General features: G+C 46.6%; 1 protein-coding gene across 2 annotated transcripts in view; it reads right to left on the bottom strand.

Moving 5' to 3' along the window:
* The window catches only part of rnls (renalase, FAD-dependent amine oxidase), a 228,119-nt gene that overhangs the window by 4,487 nt on the left and 203,665 nt on the right, over positions 1-19,967 (bottom strand). For both annotated transcript variants that reach the window (XM_038822373.1, XM_038822374.1), the window contains 2 exons: positions 13,440-13,613; positions 7,251-7,426 (listed from right to left, as the gene is read on the bottom strand). In XM_038822373.1, the coding sequence (XP_038678301.1) occupies positions 7,251-7,426; positions 13,440-13,613 (350 nt within the window). The remainder of the gene's footprint in view (positions 1-7,250; positions 7,427-13,439; positions 13,614-19,967) is intronic.

The raw sequence follows: 19,967 nt of genomic DNA, 5'->3' as shown, positions 1-19,967 counted from the left end.
GTGCAAAGCTGCTTGCTGACCTGCTCTTCACTGTTTCATGTGACTGCCCAGGTGAATTTAAACTGTACAATTCTCAGGGCTGTCTCACATTCTGGCCTGGGAACAGGTGATGGTCACCTGCAAAGTAGTCCAGAGCCCTTCGAGAACATGAGGCATTACAAGCATAAAAACTGCAGATTACAAAGATGCAAGAATTAGGGATTTTCATCAACTAAGTAGAGCAGAAAGCCCTCAAATCTAATATTATTGGAGTTTTAATAATGCAGGGGGGGGAAAAAAAATAAAAATTCCTGGCCCAGTTACATTGAACAACTTAACGGCAGGACTGGATTGTTATTTTATAATTGAGTTGGCCACCTAGCGGCTGGTCAGATTGACGTGCTGCTCACTGCCAAGTTGGTGGTGGGGGTAATGAAATGTCCCACCTTTCCAAGGCATGTTTTTTAATTTATTCAGGCGATATGGGCTTCGCTGGCTAGGCCAGTATTTATTGCCCATCCTTGATTGCCCTTAAGGACTTGGTGCTGAGCTGCCTTCTTGAATCGCTGCAATTCATGAGGTGTAGATACACCCACAGTGCTGTTAGGGAGGGAGTTCTAGGATTTTGGCCCAGTGAAGGAAGGGCGATACACTTCCAAGTGGAAATGGCGAGTGGCTTGGAGGGGAACCCCATAGGTTGTGATGTTCCATGTTTTGCTGCCCTTGTCTTTCCAGGTGGCAGCAATCGTGGGTTTGGAAGATGCTGTCTAAGGTGACTTGGCGAGTTCCTGCAGTGGATCTTGTAGATGGTACACACGGCTGCCACTGTATATGGGTGGTAAAGGGATTAAATGGTACCAATCAAGTGGGCTGCTATATCCTGGATGACATCAATTTCTTGGGTGTTATTGGAGCTGCACTCATCCAAGCAAGTGGGGAGTAATCCATCACACTCCTGACTTGTACCATGTAGATGGTGGACAGGATTTAGGGAGTTAGAAAATAGAACATAGAACATTACAGCGCAGTACAGGCCTTTCAGCCCTCGATGTTGCGCCAACCTGTGAAATCCCTCTATTCCCTTATCGTCCATATGTCTATCCAATGACCATTTGAATGCGTTTAGTGTTGGCGAGTCCACTACTGTTGCAGGCAGGGCATTCCACGACCTTACTACTCTCTGAGTAAAGAACCTACCTCTGACATCTGCCCTATATCTATCTCCCCTCAATTTAAAGCTATGTCCCCTCGTGCTAGACATCACCATCCGAGGAAAAAGGCTCTCACTGTCCACCCTATCTAATCCTCGATCATCTTGTATGCCTCAATTAAGTCACCTCTTAACCTTCTTCTCTCTAACGAAAACAGCCTCATGTCCCTCAGCCTTTCCTCATAAGATCTTCCCTCCATACCAGGCAACATCCTGGTAAATCTCCTCTGCACCCTTTCCAATGCTTCCACATCCTTCCTAAAATGTGGCGACCAGAACTGCACACAATAATTCAAATGCGGAGTTAGGAGGTGAGTTACTCACAGCAGGATTCCTGGCCTCTGACCTGCTCTTTTAGCCACAGTATTTATATGGTGCGGTGAATCACAATCCTAGTAATTCACACTGTTTTATATTGTATGTGTTGTGTCTATGTAAGCTCGGTATACGAGCAGTTGCGCGGCTCTGCCCATAGGGGGAGATGATGAGTTTGTACTGGGCTCCACCCTTGGCTCCGCCCAGGGTTCCGCCCATGGCTCCTCCCACTAACTGGAAGTATAAAGATCTGCAGTTGTGAGCCTGCTGCCAGTTCATCTCATCGCAGGCAGGCTCAGTTGTAAGACTATTAAAACCACTGTTCACTTCCAACCACGTGTCTTGTGAACTGATGGTCACATCATATGGTTAGTCCAGTTTTTGGTCATAGCTAACTCCCAGGATAGTGGGAGATTCAGCGATGGTTAAGCGATGTCAAGGGGCAATGATTGGATTCTCTTTTGTTGGAGATGGTCATTGACTGGCACTTGTGTGGCGCAAATATTGCTTTCTACTTGTCAGCCCGAGCCTGCATATTGTCCAAGGTTTGCTGCATTTGGGCATGGACTGCTTCAGTGTCTGAGGAGTCGCAAATGATGCTGAACACTGTGGAATCATCAGTGAATATTCTCACTTCTGACCTTATGATGGAAGGGAGGTCATTGATGAAGCAGCTAAAGATGGTTGGGCCTAGGACACAACCTGAGGAACTCCTGCAATGATGTCCTGGAGCTGAGATGACTGACTTCCAACAAACACAAGCATCTTCCTTTCTGCAACACAACCTGCTGTCACGAAAATGTCGTCAAACACGCACATGACAGGCTGGTTTTTCATTTTTACCCCCACCTCCGAACCTTTCCTGTGCATCATAGAGGGATTACTATCAACCCCTATGTTTTAGCAAAGAATGTTGCTTCAGTTTTGAATTCCACGTGTTAGTATGTATCAGCGAGAGACTGCTGTAAGTGCTAATAACCCAGCCTTCTGGAAGTCACTGTTAAATTCTGAATTTGTCTGTCTTCTGCGCACTCTAGTCTTCTGACATTCCATCCCTTTATTGTGACTGCTGTCCTGTTGCTGGTATGTTCTGCTCTCCTACCACTTCTCACCAGCTCACATACTTGGCCCAAAAAATAGTTTGGCATCTAAGATTATGATATCATCAGTGACTACGGCGTGCTCTGTTTCTATACATGATGTTATGGGAGCGGCGTTTTCAGAACCCCAAAATGTATCATGGAGTTCAACCAACCCCCACTTTAATGTATTGTCGCTTTTGAAGCACACGGCTTGTTCTCCAGGTGTGATACTACAATTATGGACACGTGGGTTTTTAAACACAAAACAATGTTCTTTCCATGAATTCAACTTAACCTTTTAACACCCCTTACTTCAAAGATAACCCCCAAAATAATACAACACTAAATAATCCCTCAAAATGTTCCTTCAAACCTCCAAAAGACTTAACACCCTAAAACAGAAACACATCAGGTTAAAGACATTACTATTATGAGTTTAAATCACCCAAATGCCTCAGAGATAGTCTTTCATGGCAGAGATCACAGCAAATCCAGCTCCCTGCAAAACACAGACACACCCAAGCTCTTTTCCTCCAAACTAGCTTTCTCCTTTCAAAACAGCTCACAGCAAACCAGCCAGGCACTTTTCAGCTGCTTTCTCAAACTGAAACTAAAAGCAGAAAAAGCAGAAGTGATCTCAGCTCAGCTCCCCCTTTCTTAAAGGTACATTGCTTAAACATCCATTTCTTAAAGATACTCTCACATGACAATGACATGAACAGTACACAATGGTACTTCCGCTTGTCCTTGTGCAGCTAGTACAAGTTTCAAGACTTTAAACAGTGACACACCCAACCCGAGCTACAAACAGTTTCTGATTGTGGGAGCTGAATCTGCCTGACCTCCAGGTGAATCTATCACACTGTGTTGCCAAGAAAGTGAAACAATTCTACTGGAGAAAAACATACATTGAGTTAAATCTTTCAGTCAAAACTCGAATAGCAAGGACAAGCTGCTGCGTTTTAAAGGTGTTTCCGTTGGGAAAAAAATTAGCCAGTTGAATTTGGTCTTGAAAAATCCAGATGATGGCCAATGGGCCCGTTTGTTAATTCACTGATCTGTAGGGATCAGGAGGGTCTTGGGGGCAATCCAGAGCCTTTGGTGAATTGGCTGATCTGAACTGGGGTGCTGGTATTGGGACTATCATTGGTTTTAGTGTCTCAGGTTACAGATAGGCCAATCGGCCAGGGTTTCTGCTCCTGATTGATCTTCTGGTAGCGTGTGAGTGGATTTCAGCTCGGGACAGATTTGTCCAGCATGCCTCCCATGACCAAACAGTCTTTTGCTTCTTTTTCCTTTGTCAGCTGCGCAGCAGAGTGGGCACCCTGTCCACCATCGTAACTTCACTGATTCCCCAGGGCTCTTATTTGCTCTGTAGGACATGTTTGAAACGGTAACAGCACTCCGGATTGGATTACTGCCACTGGGAAATTCAGTGCCGATACATCAAGTTAAAGGAGGGTTTTCAAGCAGCAGTCTGTGATTGTGAGAAGAAGCAAGCTGGGGGACTGTGGGAGTGGTCGGCAGCAGGAAATGTGCCCAGTATTCATGGAGATGGTGTGGGCTAAAGTCAGGTCAAGAAGTGATCAACTGCTGGGCACTGAGGGCAGGAAGAGTAATAAGAGGGTCATTCATGCAGTACGGACAAAGCTTGTAGAAAGTGTCAGAGGAATCATAAAGGGTGGAGTTAAGGTATTGCCTCTATCACACGTATTGCCCTCATCCACCTCATTATTCCCTATACTTTATTCCTTTAATCATCAAAGTTTTGAGGAAACTGCCTTACGCAAAGAGCAGACTCTACACCCAGTAACAGTTGAACCCACTCACAATGCTATCAACTTTAAGAGGAACCTTTAAAGGAAAAATACATCTTCTCATTCTACTCATAGTGCCACTTATATGGGTGTAGTATTGATTTGAGATGGGATTGGGGCTGTAGGGATCTTGGGTACAAGCACATCAATCACTAAAACTTGCGCTATATTTTAGGAAGGCCATTAAAAAAACTCAAAACAAGCCTTTGGCTTTATTTCTCGAGGGAATGTATTGGAAAGTATGGAAATTATGCTCAACCTGTATTAAATCTTAGTTAGATCAGACGTTTTGTAAATTTATTCATGGGATGCCAGTGTCGCTGGCTAGGCTACAATTTATTGTCCATCCCTAATTGCCTTTCAGAGGTGATGGTGAGTTGCCTTCTTAAACCACTGGAGTCCCTGAGGTGTATGTCCATCCACACTGCTGTTAGGGAGCGACTTTCAGGACTTTGAACCTGCAACACTGAAGGAGCAGCGATGTAGTTTCAAGTCAGGATGGTGTGTGACTTGGAGGAGAACTCATTGGTGCTGCTGTTCCCACTTCAAGTACTGTGTGCAGTTCTGGTTGCCATATTATAAAAATAATCTAGAGGTGCTGGAGAAGGTGCAGAGAAGCTTTACAAGGATAATACCAGAAATATGTGGCAATGCATATTAGGAAAGGATTGACAGGCTGATCATTCTCTTGAAAAAAGGATGACTGGACTGGTAATCCAGAGACCCAGGGTAATGCTCTGGGGACACGTATTCAAATTCCACCATGGCAGATGGTAAAATTTGAATTCAATAAAAATCTGGAATTAAAAGTCTAATGATGACTGTGAAACCATTGTCGACTGTCGTAAAAGAAAATCTGGTTCACTAATGTACATTTGGGAAGGAAATCTGCCGTCCTTACCTGGTCTGGCCTACATGTGACTCCAGATCCACAGCAATGTGGTTGACTCTTAAATGTCCTCTGAAATTGCCTAGCAAGCCACTCAGTTTGAGGGAAATTAGGGATGGGAAATAAGTGCTGGTCCAGCCAGCAACACCCGTATCCCATCATATAAATTCTGAAAGGTTTTGATAGAGTGGAAACAGGGAAAAGGGTTCCTCTTCTGGGAAGAGCTTAACTGGAGACCATCAATATAAGTTACATACGAAGAAATCTAATTTGGAATTCAGAAGAAATGTCTTTTTCCAGGGAGTGGTGAGAACATGGAACTGGTTAGCATAGGGAGTGGTTGAAGCAAAATAGTATTGATGTACTTAAGGGCAAGCTGACAAGTCAATGAGGAAGAAGAGATTAGAGGAACACAATGGTAGATTTAGATGAGGAAATATGGGAGGAGACTCAACTAGAGCATAAATACCTAAAAATAGGTTGGGCTGAATGGCTTGTTCTTGTGCTGTATATCCTTTGTAATTCAGAAGTTGGGGGAAATGGGTTGTGGGGGTTAGTGACTCTCATTTGGCTCCATTTAAATGTAGGATGGGATTTCCCCCACCCCCCGTGGTATGTAATGCAGCGGAGGAGGTGGCCCGCCATTGGCTGGTGGCAGGATCTTCCGATCTCGCCGCTGTCAGTGGAGCTTCCCGTTGTTCGTACCCTCCGTCACCAGGGAACCAGTAGTATTGAGGTCGCCGTCGGCAGGACCATAGATCTCACCGGCAAGAAGGGCTGGAACCCCCCCTCCCCGCCCCAGTGTTGTTGCAGCATCTCAGGAGGCCCTTAAGGGATGAACAAATATTTTGGAAGATAATTCAGATGCAAGACTGGTGGCTTTTGAGATATTAGGCCGTAGTGTTCCATCTTAATGCCCCAATCCTACTGAACAACAGGAGAAAATCCAGGCCCTGCTGTCCATTACAAAAATGAGAAATGACCATTTGTGCAAGATATAGCTGGTTCTTGTGTAAGTCTACAAGAGCAAGAAATCATTGAGCCAAGAAAAAAAAGAGGTGGTATCTAATGGTGAACTAAAAGAAAAATTGAATGCTTGCTCTGGGGAATTTAACATAGATTTGAAGTTGCTAGATTAGAAAGTCTCTCCACTCCTTGCTGAAGGTCATTTCATTGTGTTCAGCTGCTGAAGAATAAATGGTTCACACTGCATTGGTAACAAAAAGCATTAACTAAGCAATGCTGCTTAAGATTTAGATTTCTAAATGAGTAGATGTCTAAACATCAAATGCAGTAGTGCTCTGGTAATGTGGTGTTCCCATTACAGAAAGTGGCCCAAATGTAATGAAGAATTCAGCCTCAGAAAGTAAGTTTATCTGGTTCAACACTCAGCTCCATTAACAATTTGAATAACTTTCCATCATACAATGAAATATAGATTAAAAAGTGGGTGCCAATTCGGAGGCTTTAATGGCATTTTAGATTTATTGTCCAGCTTGTACACCTTTTAAGGCCTCTTTTGTCGAAGGTTTACTTTTAACATGCTCCAATCAAAATAAATGATGGCTCTCATCCATTCCCCTTGACATATACACTCGCTCTTGGCTGGACCTGCCAAGCTACAAAATAACATCACAGTTTGTGTTTCTTGGTTTGAATCGAAAAGTTGCTTTGGTCACTGTGATAACCCCCACGAGGGATCAATAATAGATCTCCCCCTGGAGGTCGTGGAGTTCGACTTTCCCTGGTAATGGGCAAGGCCATCCAGCTGGGACTCGTTAACTCAGCCCTTTAAATACCGGCCCGAAACTGGACGGGTTAATCTGGTAGCTCCGGGCTGGGGTTTTTGTTGTTCTACATGACAGTCTTCCTTGTTGATTAACAAATAAACCAAGTTAACCTTGAAGGTTAAGTCTCCTGGATTACTACTGTTACGTAGCCATTACATTCAGAATTACCTGCGAGTATTTCCACTTGTGACACTTGGTACTCATAGAGTTGGGCAATCCTGGCAGAACCTGTTGCAGCTGGTCAAGGATCAGAGGTTCCACCTCTTTCTGATCCTTTTGAACATTTTCAACTCCAAACTGAACTGTGGTGTGGATAACTATGGAAGGTCCGACTTCAGGGGATTCTGTACAGAGCAGTAAAACATTAAGTAGGAGAATTATTTTTATCGTCACGAATGAGATTGGCTCGAGTAAGAACACAAGAAATGGAAGCACGAGAAGACCATACAGCCTTTGCGCCTGCTCCGCCATTCAATATTATGACTTATCTTGTGATCACTTTCGCGCCCTCTCCCCATTTCCCTTGATTCCCTGAGGGACCAAAGATGTATCTCTCTGTCTTAAATATGGTCAGCGATGGAGCATCCACAACCCTCTGGGATCGAGAATTCCAAAAATTCACAATTCCTTGCGCAAAGAAATTTCTCCTCATCTCAGTCCTAAATGGTCATACCCATATCCTGAGACTGTGCCCCCTTGTTCTAGATTCCCCACCCAGGAGAAACAAAATGTCAGTCATTACCTACCCTGCCAAGTCCCTGCAGAATCAGCGAGATCATCGCTCCTTTTATCTAGCCCTCAGAGGATATGCACCCAATCCACTCAGCCTCTCATCCCAGGTTCCAATAAAGTGAGCCTTCACTGTTTTAGCTCCAATGCAATATATCCTTCCTTAAATATGGAGACCAAATAAGGCAGCACGGTTGCTCAGTGGTTAGCACTGCTGCCTCACGATGCCGAGGTCCCAGGATCGATCCTGGCCCCGGGTCACTGTCTGTGTGGAGTTTGCACATTCTCCCACTGTTTGCGTGGATTTCGCCCCCACAACCCAAAGATGTGCAGGGTAGGTGGATTGGTCATGCTAAATTGAAAAAATGAATTGGGTACTCCAAATTTATAAAAAGAAAATATGGAGACCAAAGTTGGGCACTAGGTGTGGTCTCACCAAAGCCCTATACAAATGCAGAATTCCTCTTTTATTCTAGTATTCCAATCCTCTTGCAATAAAGGACAACATGCCATTTGTCTTCCTAATTGCATGCAGTACCTGCGTGCTAGCTTTTTCTGTTCCTTGTGTGAGTACACCCAAGTCTTACTGAACATCAACATTTGCAAGTTTCAGGTATTTTAAAAAATATTCTGCATTTGTATTCGGATAACCTTTGCCACCTTTTTGCCTATTCACTTAACCTGTCTTTGCTGCCTCTTTATTTCCTTCTCACAGCTTGCATTCCCACCTGGCTCTGCATCATCAGCAAACCTAGATACATTGGGCAGAATTCTCTGGCCTTTGTGATTCTCTGGTCCTGCCACCAGTGTATGGGTTTCTCGGCAGTGTGGGATGTCTTCAAACGGGAAATCCCATTGACAGCGGCAGAAACAGAGAATCCCACCAGCGGCAAATGGTGCACCACCAAGAAATGGGTGGCACATTGGTTAGCACAGTTGCTTCGCAGCTCCAGAGTCCCAGGTTCGATTTCCTGGCTTGACTATCTGTGCTGAGTCTGCACATCCTCCCCGTGTCTGCATGCGTTTCCTTCGGGTGCTCCAGTTTCCTCCCACAGATCATGGGCGGCATTCTCCCCTACCCGGCGTGACGGAGGGTGCCGGCGTAGGGGAGTAGCGCCAACCACTCAGGGGTCGGGCCTCCCCAAAGGTGGGGAATTCTCCCCACCTTTGGGGGCCAGCCCCGCGCTGGAGTGGTTTGCACCAGAAGACTGGCGCAAAAAACCGGCGCCCCCCGCCAGCGGGGCTGGCCGAAAGGCTTTCGCCGGTCAGCACATGCGCCGGCAGTGATGTCAGCGGCAGCTGGCCGCTGATGTCACTGCCGGCGTATGCGCGATGTGGGGTTCTCTTCCGCTTCCGCCATGGCGGACGCGGAAGGAGAAAGAGTGCTGCCAGGGCACTGGCCCGGAGTCTGAGCGGGGTGCCCCGATCGCGGGCCAGGCCACTGTGGGGGCACCCCCCGGGGTTCGATCGCCCCCGCCCCCCCCCCCAGGACCCCGGGGGCCCGCTCGCGCCGCTGATCCCACCGTTCCAGAGGTGGTTCAAACCTCGGCGGCGGGAGAGGCCTTCCAGCGGTGGAACTTGGGCCCATCCGGGCCGGAGAATCACCGCAGGGGCCTCTCCGATCGGAGTGGCGAGATTCCCGCCACCGCCACTTCCCAGGTGGCGGAGAATCTCTGCCACGGCGGGGGCGGGATTTTAGGCGGCCTCAGACGATTCTCCGACGCTGCTGGGGGTCGGAGAATTTCGCCCCATAGATGTGAAGGTTAGATGGATTAGCCATGCTAAATTGGCCTTAGTGTCCAAAAAAGGTTATATGGGGTTCCTGGGTTACGAGAATAGGGTGGGCTTAGGTGGGATGCTCGTTTGAAGGGCCAGTGCAGACTCGGTGGGCCGAATGGCCTCCTTCTGCACTGTAAATTCTATGAAACACGCAGCTGGGGGACCGGAGACTGCAGCCCACTTTCTCTTTTCTTTGTCATTAATATAGCTGAGGCTGTATAGCTGTAAATGGCTAAAGCCTCAGTAGTGATCTTTGCAGTGCTCCACTTGTCATAGCCTGACATGAAAATGACCCATTCATCCCTGCTCTCTGCTTCCTCTCATTACCAATTCTCTATCCATGCTAATATTCACCCCCAACTCCATAAACCCTTGAGGAAACATGGGGAGAATGTGCAAACTCCACACGGACAGTGACCCAGGGCCGGGATTCGAACCCAGGTCCTCAGTGCCGTAGTCCCAGTGCTAACCACTGCGCCACATGCCACCCTTACTTATGCTTTTCTAAATGCATTGTTAAGACTTCCTTACTAGTGGATTCCAGCACTTTCTTGCTGATTGATTGAAGGTTCCCGGTAGTTCCCGGTTTTCTCTCTTCCATCTTTTTTTTAAAAGTATTTTTCATTCTCCTCCTTTTTCACATTTTCTCCCAAATTTACACCCAGCAACAATAAACAATAATCAGTAACATATATGTCAATCACCATATCAATAACAACGATCCCATCCTCCCACCAAACTCCAAACATCAGCCCGCATGTTCACACAAACAAATGACAAAAAGGAATTAGGGATCACCCATAGTCGCCATTAACACACATTGTCCTCCTCCCCCTAACCCTCCCACCCACACGCCCTAACTAATGTTTGATGTTGTCCAGTTCTTGAAAGTGCATAATGAATAATGCCCATGAATTGTAGAACCCCTCCATCCTTCCCCTCAGTTCAAACTTAACCTTCTCAAGAGTTAAGAATTCCAGCAGGTCCCCCCGCCACGCTAGGGCACAGGGTGGAGAGGCTGCTCTCCATCCCAGCAGGATCCGCCTTCGGGCGATCAATGAGGCAAAGGCTACAACATCTGCTTCCATGCCCGTTTCCAACCCTGGCTGGTCCGACACCCCGAATATGTCCACCTGGGTCCAGTTTCACGTGCACCACTTTAGAAATTACCCTAAAAACCTCCTTCCAGTAATCCTCTAGCTTTGGACAGGACCAAAACATATGAACGTGATTAGTGGGGCCTCCCCCCGTAACGTTCACACATATCTTCCACTCCCTCAAAAATCGGCTCATCCTCGCCCTCGTGAGGTGTGCTCTGTATACCACCTTCAGCTGTATCAGCCCCAACCTCGCGCACTAGGTGGAGGCATTCACTCTGCGGAGCACCTCACACCAGAACCCCTCCTCCATATTCTCTCCCAACTCTTCCTCCCCCTTTGCTTTTATCCCTTCCAGTGGTGCCTTCTCCTCTTCCAAAATAGCTCCGTAAACCGCTGACACTACCCTCTTCTCCAGTCCCCCTGTCGTCAGCATCTCCTCCAGCAATGTGGAGGCCAGCTCCCCCAGAAACTCTGTATTTCCTTTCTGGCAAAATCTCAAACCTGCATGTATCTAAACATTTCCCCCTGCTCCAGCCCATACTTCACTTCCAGCTCCTTCAGTCCTGCAAATCGACCCCTAAGAAACAAATCTTTTAGTGTCTGTTCCATCTTTATTGAATAGCAATGTTGCTTTTGCTAATTTCTAATAATAATAATAATCACAAGTAGGCTTACATTAACACTACAAGTTACTGTGAAAATCCCCTCATCGCTCCTGTTCGGGTACAAGGAGGGAGGATTCAAAATGTCCAATTCAACTGACAAGCACTTCTTTCGGGACTTGTGGGAGGAAACCGGAGCACCCGGAGGAAACCCACGCAGATATAGGGATAACGTACAGACTCCGCACAGACAGTGACCCAAGCCAGGAATCGAACCCGGGTGTCTGGCGTTGTGAAGCAATAGTGCTAACCACTGTGCTACCGTACAGAAGCAGCCATAATTAGAAGCAGCCAATGTGGAGTATGTGCTCAACCAACCTGATGTGACGGTCTGAAAAAGATGCACGAATATAGTAGATAGGGAAATACAGTAGATGTGGTATGCATGATTCCCGGATCTACGGAACTTTGGAAAATTATAGGCAGAGCATCCACTGTCTCAGTTAGATCCCTGGGGCTAGGTCGTCAGGACCCGGGGATTTGTCGGATTTTAGTCCTGCAAGTTTCTCCAGTACTTTTTCCTCTGCTGATCCTTATGTAGCCCTCCCTTTCTGGAACGTAACCTATGTATTTACTGTGAAGACAACACAACGACCGTTCATGGTGGCAGGATCGTCTGGTCCTGCCGACGCTGCACACCGCTGCGGGTTTCACAGCTGCAAGACATGCATTCAATGTTAAACCCCATTGACAACAACGGGACCAGGTGATCCCACCACCGGCTAATGGTTGTCCACTCCGCCGTGGCGAAACACAAGGCATGGAAAATCCCACCCAAAATATTTGTTCCATGTCTCTGCCATCATTTCCTCATTCCCAATAATAATTTCTCCTGTTTCTGCTTCTCAGAGAACTATTAGCATAGTCAGGCTTCAGTAAAGTGTGAAGCTTCACTTTTCCATCTACATTCTAACTAACATTAAATCTGTACAGGCCATTTTTAGCTCAGTGTCAAAGGATGTAATGTATACTAAGATCAGACTATCTAAAGGACGAGAGCATCATTGATTCTCAGCTTGGGTAAGCAGTAAGACGTGGGAGGTCGCAGGTTGGATTGTGGTCCACGCTGGGTTAACTGACCTCAGCTAAGGCGGGTAATACGGTCTAACAAAATGGCCTCCATGCCATGTTTTTCAATGGAAATGAAAGGTGGGTGGTTCTTCTAATGGGTGGCAACCCGACAACCCAGCTCAATCTCTTCAGGAGTGATGAGCTAGAGAGGGCAGCACAATGGTTAGCATTGAGGACCCGGGTTCGAATCCCGGCCCTGGGTCACTGGCCACGTGGAGTTTGCACATTCTCCCCGTGTTTGCGTGGGTTTCGCCCCCACAGCTCAAAGATGTGCAGGGTAGGTGGATTGGCCACGCTAAATTGCCCCTTAATTGGAAAAAATAATTGGGTACTCTAAATTTATTAAAAAATAGGAGTGATGAGCTGGAGAAATTGGGTAAAATTAAAAGTCATAAAATGATCAGTTTGATTCCGTAAAATTAAAATATCAAAGAAAAACTTGGATTTATATCACATCTTTCATGACTGTAGAATGTCCCAAACACCCTCTAGCCAATGGATGATGCTTGACGTGTAGTCATTGTTGTCATGAAGCCAAATAATGCACAGAAAGGGCCCACGCACAACAGTGTAATAATAGACAGATAATCGGTTTTATATGCTAGATGAGGGATAAATATTGGCCAGCACACCATGTAGAGCTCTCCTGCCCTTCTTCAAAATAGTGCCAATGGATCTTTTACAAACATCTCAACCAAAGGACAGTAAGAAGTCTTACAACACCAGGTTAAAGTCCAACAGGTTTGTTACAAACACTAGCTTTCGGAGCACTGCTCCTTCCTCAGGTTGGACTTTAATCTGGTGTTGTAAGACTTCTTACTCTGCTCACCCCAGTCCAACGCCGGCATCTCCACATCATGACCAAAGGACAGACAGTGATACTGCTGTAGGATTACAAGTAACCTGCCTGCATCCTGGAGTTGATTGATTGTTAGTGTTGCAATGGAAATACCCAATGAAATATTTGCCATTAGCATCGCCCCATTGTTATGAAGAAAAATAATTGCAGCACTGACCTAAATTGCGTTTCTTATTATCGATGGAGATGAAGCGTATGCAGGGGTTATCAACAATGTACTTTGCAGCCCAGGGGACACCAATCTGTGTGCCTGCCTCGTAGAAAAGGGCCAAAGCAAAACGAGAGGAATAAGTTGCCGTTTCCAGTTGCTGTCTTTGTGATTCGCTTATTACTGCAATAAAGAAAGATTGTGAAAAAAATGAAAGGGACATTGTCGTAAAATCAATGTTTCATTTCTGCAATACGGGACAACATGCACAGTCAACATTTATTTGACTAAATTGCGATTCCATTACAGCTGTCTATCATGAAATATTTATGAAGGGGTCTGGGTTGAAATCCAGCTCAAAATAATGAGGTGAAGAGCTTGTGTCTCGGATGATTGTTAAGGGTCAAAAATGAAATCAGTTTAAGTACTCTCAATTCTGTTCTCAGGGGATGGAACTCCAGAGTACAAAAACTGCACTGATAATTTCTAATCAGCACTGACCAATCATCCAAACCCATCAGCCCCTTAAATGTCTTTGTAATGGGCTAGGAACAAATGGATTTGTGAGCCACACGATTGGCTGCGAGGCCCCAAGGTATTACATTTTTATTTTAAAGCAACTGGAAGCATGGTGCTAATAGACAGTGAGATCATAAGGCAGACCCTCAATAGGCTAAAGGAAAGTGCAGCCAATGGACTTCAAAGTGGGAGCAGATGGAGAGGTTGTCGTCACAAAGTCTGAAGGTGTGCAATCTGTGCACATAAAGGAACACTGAGGCAGACAGGGTCAGGAGTACGTGACCATTAAACCTTGCTTAAGTGGAACCAGGAGCTGCCTCACGTTCCAGATAGACTAAATTCACACCAATTTGTTTAGATTATTCAACCTAACACACAGCTTGGCAACAAATCATCACTAATCGTCACTGGTCCAGATACAAAACGTTAAAGCAGACGAGCCCTGCTTTACTTTAACACAATGGGTCATAAGAAAATGTAAAAAACATATACATGGCTGTTAAATAAATCATTGCCTATCCAATAACAAAAGATGTTAACAACTTCACCTTACATTCCTTGTTTAAATCTGTCCTTAGAAAATGCCAACAGGCAATCTGTTTCTTAAATTGGCTTCCACATACTTTTAGTGTACTAGGACTGAATAGTTGCTGTATGGCTTTGTTACAATGCATACGGGCCACGTTCTGAAAGTATTAGTTAATGTTAATGGTTGAGTAATGTTAGGCTTACAATAATGTGGATGATTGTATCACTTGGCCTTGCTGCTTATTATAGATTATTTTCCATTTGCACCAGCAACTCCAAGTTTTTAAAAAGATTTTAGAGTACCCAATTCTTTTTTTTTCCCAATTAAAGGGGCAATTTAGCATGGCCAATCTATCGACCTACCCTGCGCATCCTTGGGTTTGTGGGGGTGAGTCCCACGCAGTCACGTTGCAGAGAACGTCCAAACTCCACACGGGCAGTGACCCGGGACTGTGATCGAACCCGGGTCCTCGGCGCTGAGGCTCCAAGTTAAACAGCATTAACACTGCCACCTAATCTTTCACAAAATACTCTATTCACTGATTTTTCACAAGGTGATTATGTATTGAGGAGAGGCTGAATAATTGTAGGATTTGATGCTGTTTCAGATATCTGTGCAGATATTAAGTCACACACGCACACAACTCTGATGTACACGTGCACAGAACTCTAAACACATGTTTAGATACACATATAGAATTCTGAACACAAGCTAATGCACACTCTGATGAAAATGTGTTAAAGTTCACACCCACAGAATTCTGAGTTCATGTTAACATAGAACATAGACCATAAAACATAGAACATACAGTGCAGAAGGAGGCCATTTGACCCATCGAGTCTGCACCGACCCACTTAAGCCCTCACTTCCACCCTATCCCCGGAACCCAATAACCCCTCCTTTTTTGGTCACTAAGGGCAATTTATCATGGCCAATTCACCTAACCCGCACGTCTTTGAACTGTGGGGGGAAACCAGAGCTCCCGGAGGAAACCCACACAGACACGGGGAGAACATGCAGACTCCGCACAGACAGTGACCCAGCAGGGAATCAAACCTGGGACCCTGGCGCTGTGAAGCCACAGTGCTAGTCACTTGTGCTACCATGGTATAAGATGTATAAGCACTGTTTGCTGGCTTAAAATATGCAGTAAATGCAGAGTGTAACCACCTTTCCACTCCAAAACCAGCTAGGAGGAACAATTGGTGCGTGCAGTATAATAAGAGTTGCACATACGCCTGCTCAACTTTATTATGATGCTTTGTTTGAATTGGTTAGGAGCTAAAACCAAACATAGCATCAGTATTCAAGGAGTGGTTGTATAAGAGCCTTGTATGTGGCTGATGTAATCTGGGAGTTGTTAGATACCCATTTAGCTTTACAAGCCAAACCTTAATATTTGGCTGCTCTGCTTGAGTTATTGAGAAGGATAGGTTGCCAAAAATGTACAGTACTGGCTATACTCTCCTCTTGCAGTGAATGATACATCGTCATTTGTTAGTTTTAGGTGCTCCTACAATGATTAACTGCGATAATGAATATTTTAGTTTTAAACAACACACAATTCATATCTTCTATAAATTGATTAAAAACTTGTGAAACATCAGGGATCAAATAGCTGTGATATATCGGAATGTGTTGATTGTAGTATTCCTTTAAAGGCTATTTTAACAAAGAATTCATTAATTTATAAATAAACCAGTTAATACTTCAATTAAATAGTTGATTCAAGGACGGGAATCTCCATTGGCCGATGCCGGAATCAGCAAACACGATTGGGCGCCGATATCGGCGTTAGTCGAAAATCAAGGTTGGCACCGGGTGCCCTGCGGAATGCCATGTTCCGGTGCCTTGACAGTGGCGTGGTCTCAATGCTCGTAGCCATGGAGCATTGGGACTGGGCCACCTCCCTCTGGGACTGGCTCAGGTCAGCCAGCGCCTGGGCAATGCTGTCGACGCCCTCAGTCATCACCCATTGTGACTGGGCCAAGTTGTGGAGTGCCGCTGCAATGTCCAGGTGGCCCTGATACATAGCTGCCTGTGGCAGCTCTGTCCTGTGCCTCAGTCACTGCAACCACAGAATGCCCTGGGCCTTGGACATCTTGACCTATGGCCGATACCTTTGCCCCAAGGCTTCCACCACAGACGCTACCCATGTGGTGTTGTCTTGGACGGCACGCATGGTCGGCACTGCCTCCTGTCCCTTCAGGCGGTTGGACTCCTCCAACTGCATCTGCAGGCTCTGGATAGTTGGTGACAACAACTCATGTAGTTCCCAGCTTGGTGACTGTATCTCCACTATAGATGGGACTGTTTGTTCCAGAAGCTCAAGGCCCATCTGGATGTCAGCTAGTTCCTCGAGTTGGCCTGTCCTCTGACCATCCGTCCCCTCAGGTATTCCTATCTCTACCTGCTGGACTGGAGCAGCTGTGTGGTGAGCACCATATAGTGCCCAAGGAGATTATTCACTAACATGCCCAACCGAGGTGAGTGTCTCTGGGATGGTGGAGGGTGTTGGAGACAGCTGTGACAGGAGGTCGGTGTCATCCTCGGACTGATGCTCGGGGGTGACGCGGGCTGGCATTTGGGGGCTTACATCGCTGTCCATTGTCGCCTCCTCACTGGACATGTCCTGGAGTTGTGCCCAGTGCCAGGGGACAGCAGAAGGGCCCGCTTCATCGCTAGGTGACCCTGAAGACACAAGACATAACGCATAGTTGGATCGCCGGTTGGGGTGGTAGTGTGGGGGAGGTAGGGTGGTCTGGGGGTTTTGGCATGAGTTATAGGGACACCGAAACTCAGCGGGGGCTCACTTGGTTCTGCAATGCCCACTTTTCGCCTGGGCGACTGCTCTCTCCCCGGCCCACCAACCAGGTCCAGTGCCCGCCACTCCGCGACAGTGAGGCATGTCCGACGGGCCCCTCCACTGTTCTCCCTCTCCCTGTGATTATGCACCGCCTTCTCCTGGTGGGGTTGGGGGCGGAAGCAGAAAATACAGTGTTAGGCAGTCGGACACTGGCAGCACATGGGGTGAGCAGCTGGTGGCCTTTGGAACAGCGCACCCGGCCATGGCGAGGGTATGGGTGCTGGCATGTGGCGCAAAGTGGGGTGAAAATATACTGCCACCGGGTGGGGTTCAGTCACTCTCCGGTTGGGAGAATGGGGGTTGGTGCCAGAGTACGGTGCTGGCTACGCACCAAGGCAGCCCTGAGGTGGTTGTGCAGCTTCTTGCGACACTGCTGGCCGGTCCCGGTGGTCGCACCCACTGCGCTCACGTTCTCTACCACCTGTGCTCAGGCCCGGTGTGCTGCGGTGGGTGGCAGCCTCCTACAGTGGCCCGCCTCGCCTCCACGGCATCCAGCAGGGTCTTGAGCTCCGCATCTGTGAACCGCAGTGCCGCTCTTCGGGCTGCCATCTTTTTGGCCGGGGTGGGAGTGCGTGGGGAGTGGAGTGCTCATACGTGGCTGCAGCTTGTCAGCCTCTCGAGTGCCAATCCCGACCCCAGTAAAACGGACACCATTTTTCATTTGAATTGCTCTAGTTCCACATGGCACCAGTGCTAGCCCATTAACGGATCCTGAATTGCTTCAGGACCAGCACCGATTCCGTGGTCGTTGAACAGCACCATTCAGTCCCGGCGTCAGCACTTAGTCTCAGTGAGCGCAGTGGATGCCACCACCGGGACCGGCCAGCAGTGTCGCAAGAAGCTGCACGACCACCGCAGGGCTGCCTTGGTTCGTAGCCAGCACTTACAATCCATCCCAAGGTGTTTGTATCAACCATTTAACATTTATGTCCAGTCTCTTTCAGATTTACTCAACATTCTTTCCTTTAACATGGATTTTAAAAAAATTTCTTCAGAGAATGTGCATTACGAACAAACATTCCGTCAGTCACAATGCTCACAAACCACTGTTTTCGATTGGATTTTGAGGTCGACACTTATTTTAAGCTCAAAGTTATTTCTAATTGTTTACTGAATAAAACACTGAGGTTTTGCCGTTCATTGTTGCCAAGCTGCTTATACGTTTTTGAACTTGGCTGACTGATGTGGGAAATCAGACATTGCTCCACAGATTGGCTCGTAAATTACTACTTGCAATTAAATAATAAACCAGATGTTTTGCTGAATTGATGAGTACCAAACCAGCCGATGAAGGACTGTATTAGCATTTGTACAATGAGCTCACATTTGCAACTTTGTTTATGGGAAAGAAAAGGAAGACTTGTATCTTGAAGATTTCATGACCCCAGGACATCCCAAATTGCTTTGTCGTCAATGAACTCAATTAAGTGCACTCACTGTTGTCATGTGGAAAATGTGGCAGCCAGTTTGCACACAGCAAACTCCCAGGACACTGGGCGAACTCCCTTTGCTTTCTTTGAAAACAGTACAGCCATGGGTCACTGTCTGTGCGGAGTCTGCACATCCTCCCCGTGTGTGCGTGGGTTTCCTCCGGGTGCTCCGGTTTCCTCCCACAGTCCAAAGATGTGCAGGTTAGGTGGATTGGCCATGATAAATTGCCCTTAGTGTCCAAAATTGCCCTTAGTGTTGGGTGGGGTTACTGGGTTATGGGGATAGGGTGAAGGTGTTAACCTTGGGTAGGGTGCTCTTTCCAAGAGCCGGGGCAGACTCGATGGGCCGAATGGCCTCCTTCTGCACTGTAACTTCTATGAATCTATGGCAACCTGAGAGGGAGGTCAGGGCCTCAGTTTATACCTTATCCAAAAGCCAACATCTCTGCCAGTGCAACACCTCCTAAACACTGCACTGGAGCATTTGCCTAGGTACTGTGTTCAAGTCTGTGAGATGGAGCTCGAACATGTAACCTCTGACTCAGTGGCAAGACGGCATCACTGAGGCACGGTTAATGAGGTAAAGGGTGGAGATGCACTGTCATTTGGAGGAGATGCTGCTCGCTGGATATTACTATCAATGGGGTGAGATCTATGTTTGGTGAGGTGCAATCGACTTTATAAATAACCTGCGTGGGATGTTGCTATGCCTGGTGCACAGAAGAAGTCCTCACTAAGTGTTCTTAGAACCTCAAATTGTAACATCTGACAAAACATGAGCCTGAACCAGCAATACAAAATCACTCCTAACAAAACAGTATTTAATAAATAATACAATTTTAGATAGAAATGACATATATTAAACGCAACTTTGTTTTATTTGGCTCCCTAATGGCTCAGTTAGTTTATCCTGCAAGTAGCTCTATAAGTGTAGGGATAATAAAGTTCCTAGCTTCAATTTCTTGGACAACGCAGAGCTGGCTGATGTCTCTCTATTTGGCTGAATAGAAGTCCGGGGAAGGAAGCCCCAGACGATTTTACTTAATCCGGGCCTGTGGAGGCCAGTCACTATTACCCTGGCTGACATCAGATAGAATGTCAAGATTGTCAATTTATAAACTCTAAAATTTACTAAAACAATTTCATTTTTGCTCCTCCCTTGAAGGTGATTCAGGGGGTTACTGTTGCCAGAC

Source organism: Scyliorhinus canicula, chromosome 16 (genome assembly GCF_902713615.1).
Source record: "Scyliorhinus canicula chromosome 16, sScyCan1.1, whole genome shotgun sequence".
Taxonomy (NCBI): domain Eukaryota; kingdom Metazoa; phylum Chordata; class Chondrichthyes; order Carcharhiniformes; family Scyliorhinidae; genus Scyliorhinus; species Scyliorhinus canicula.
Note: the sequence above shows the minus strand (reverse complement) of the source record. Positions and strands in the feature narration are given on the sequence as shown.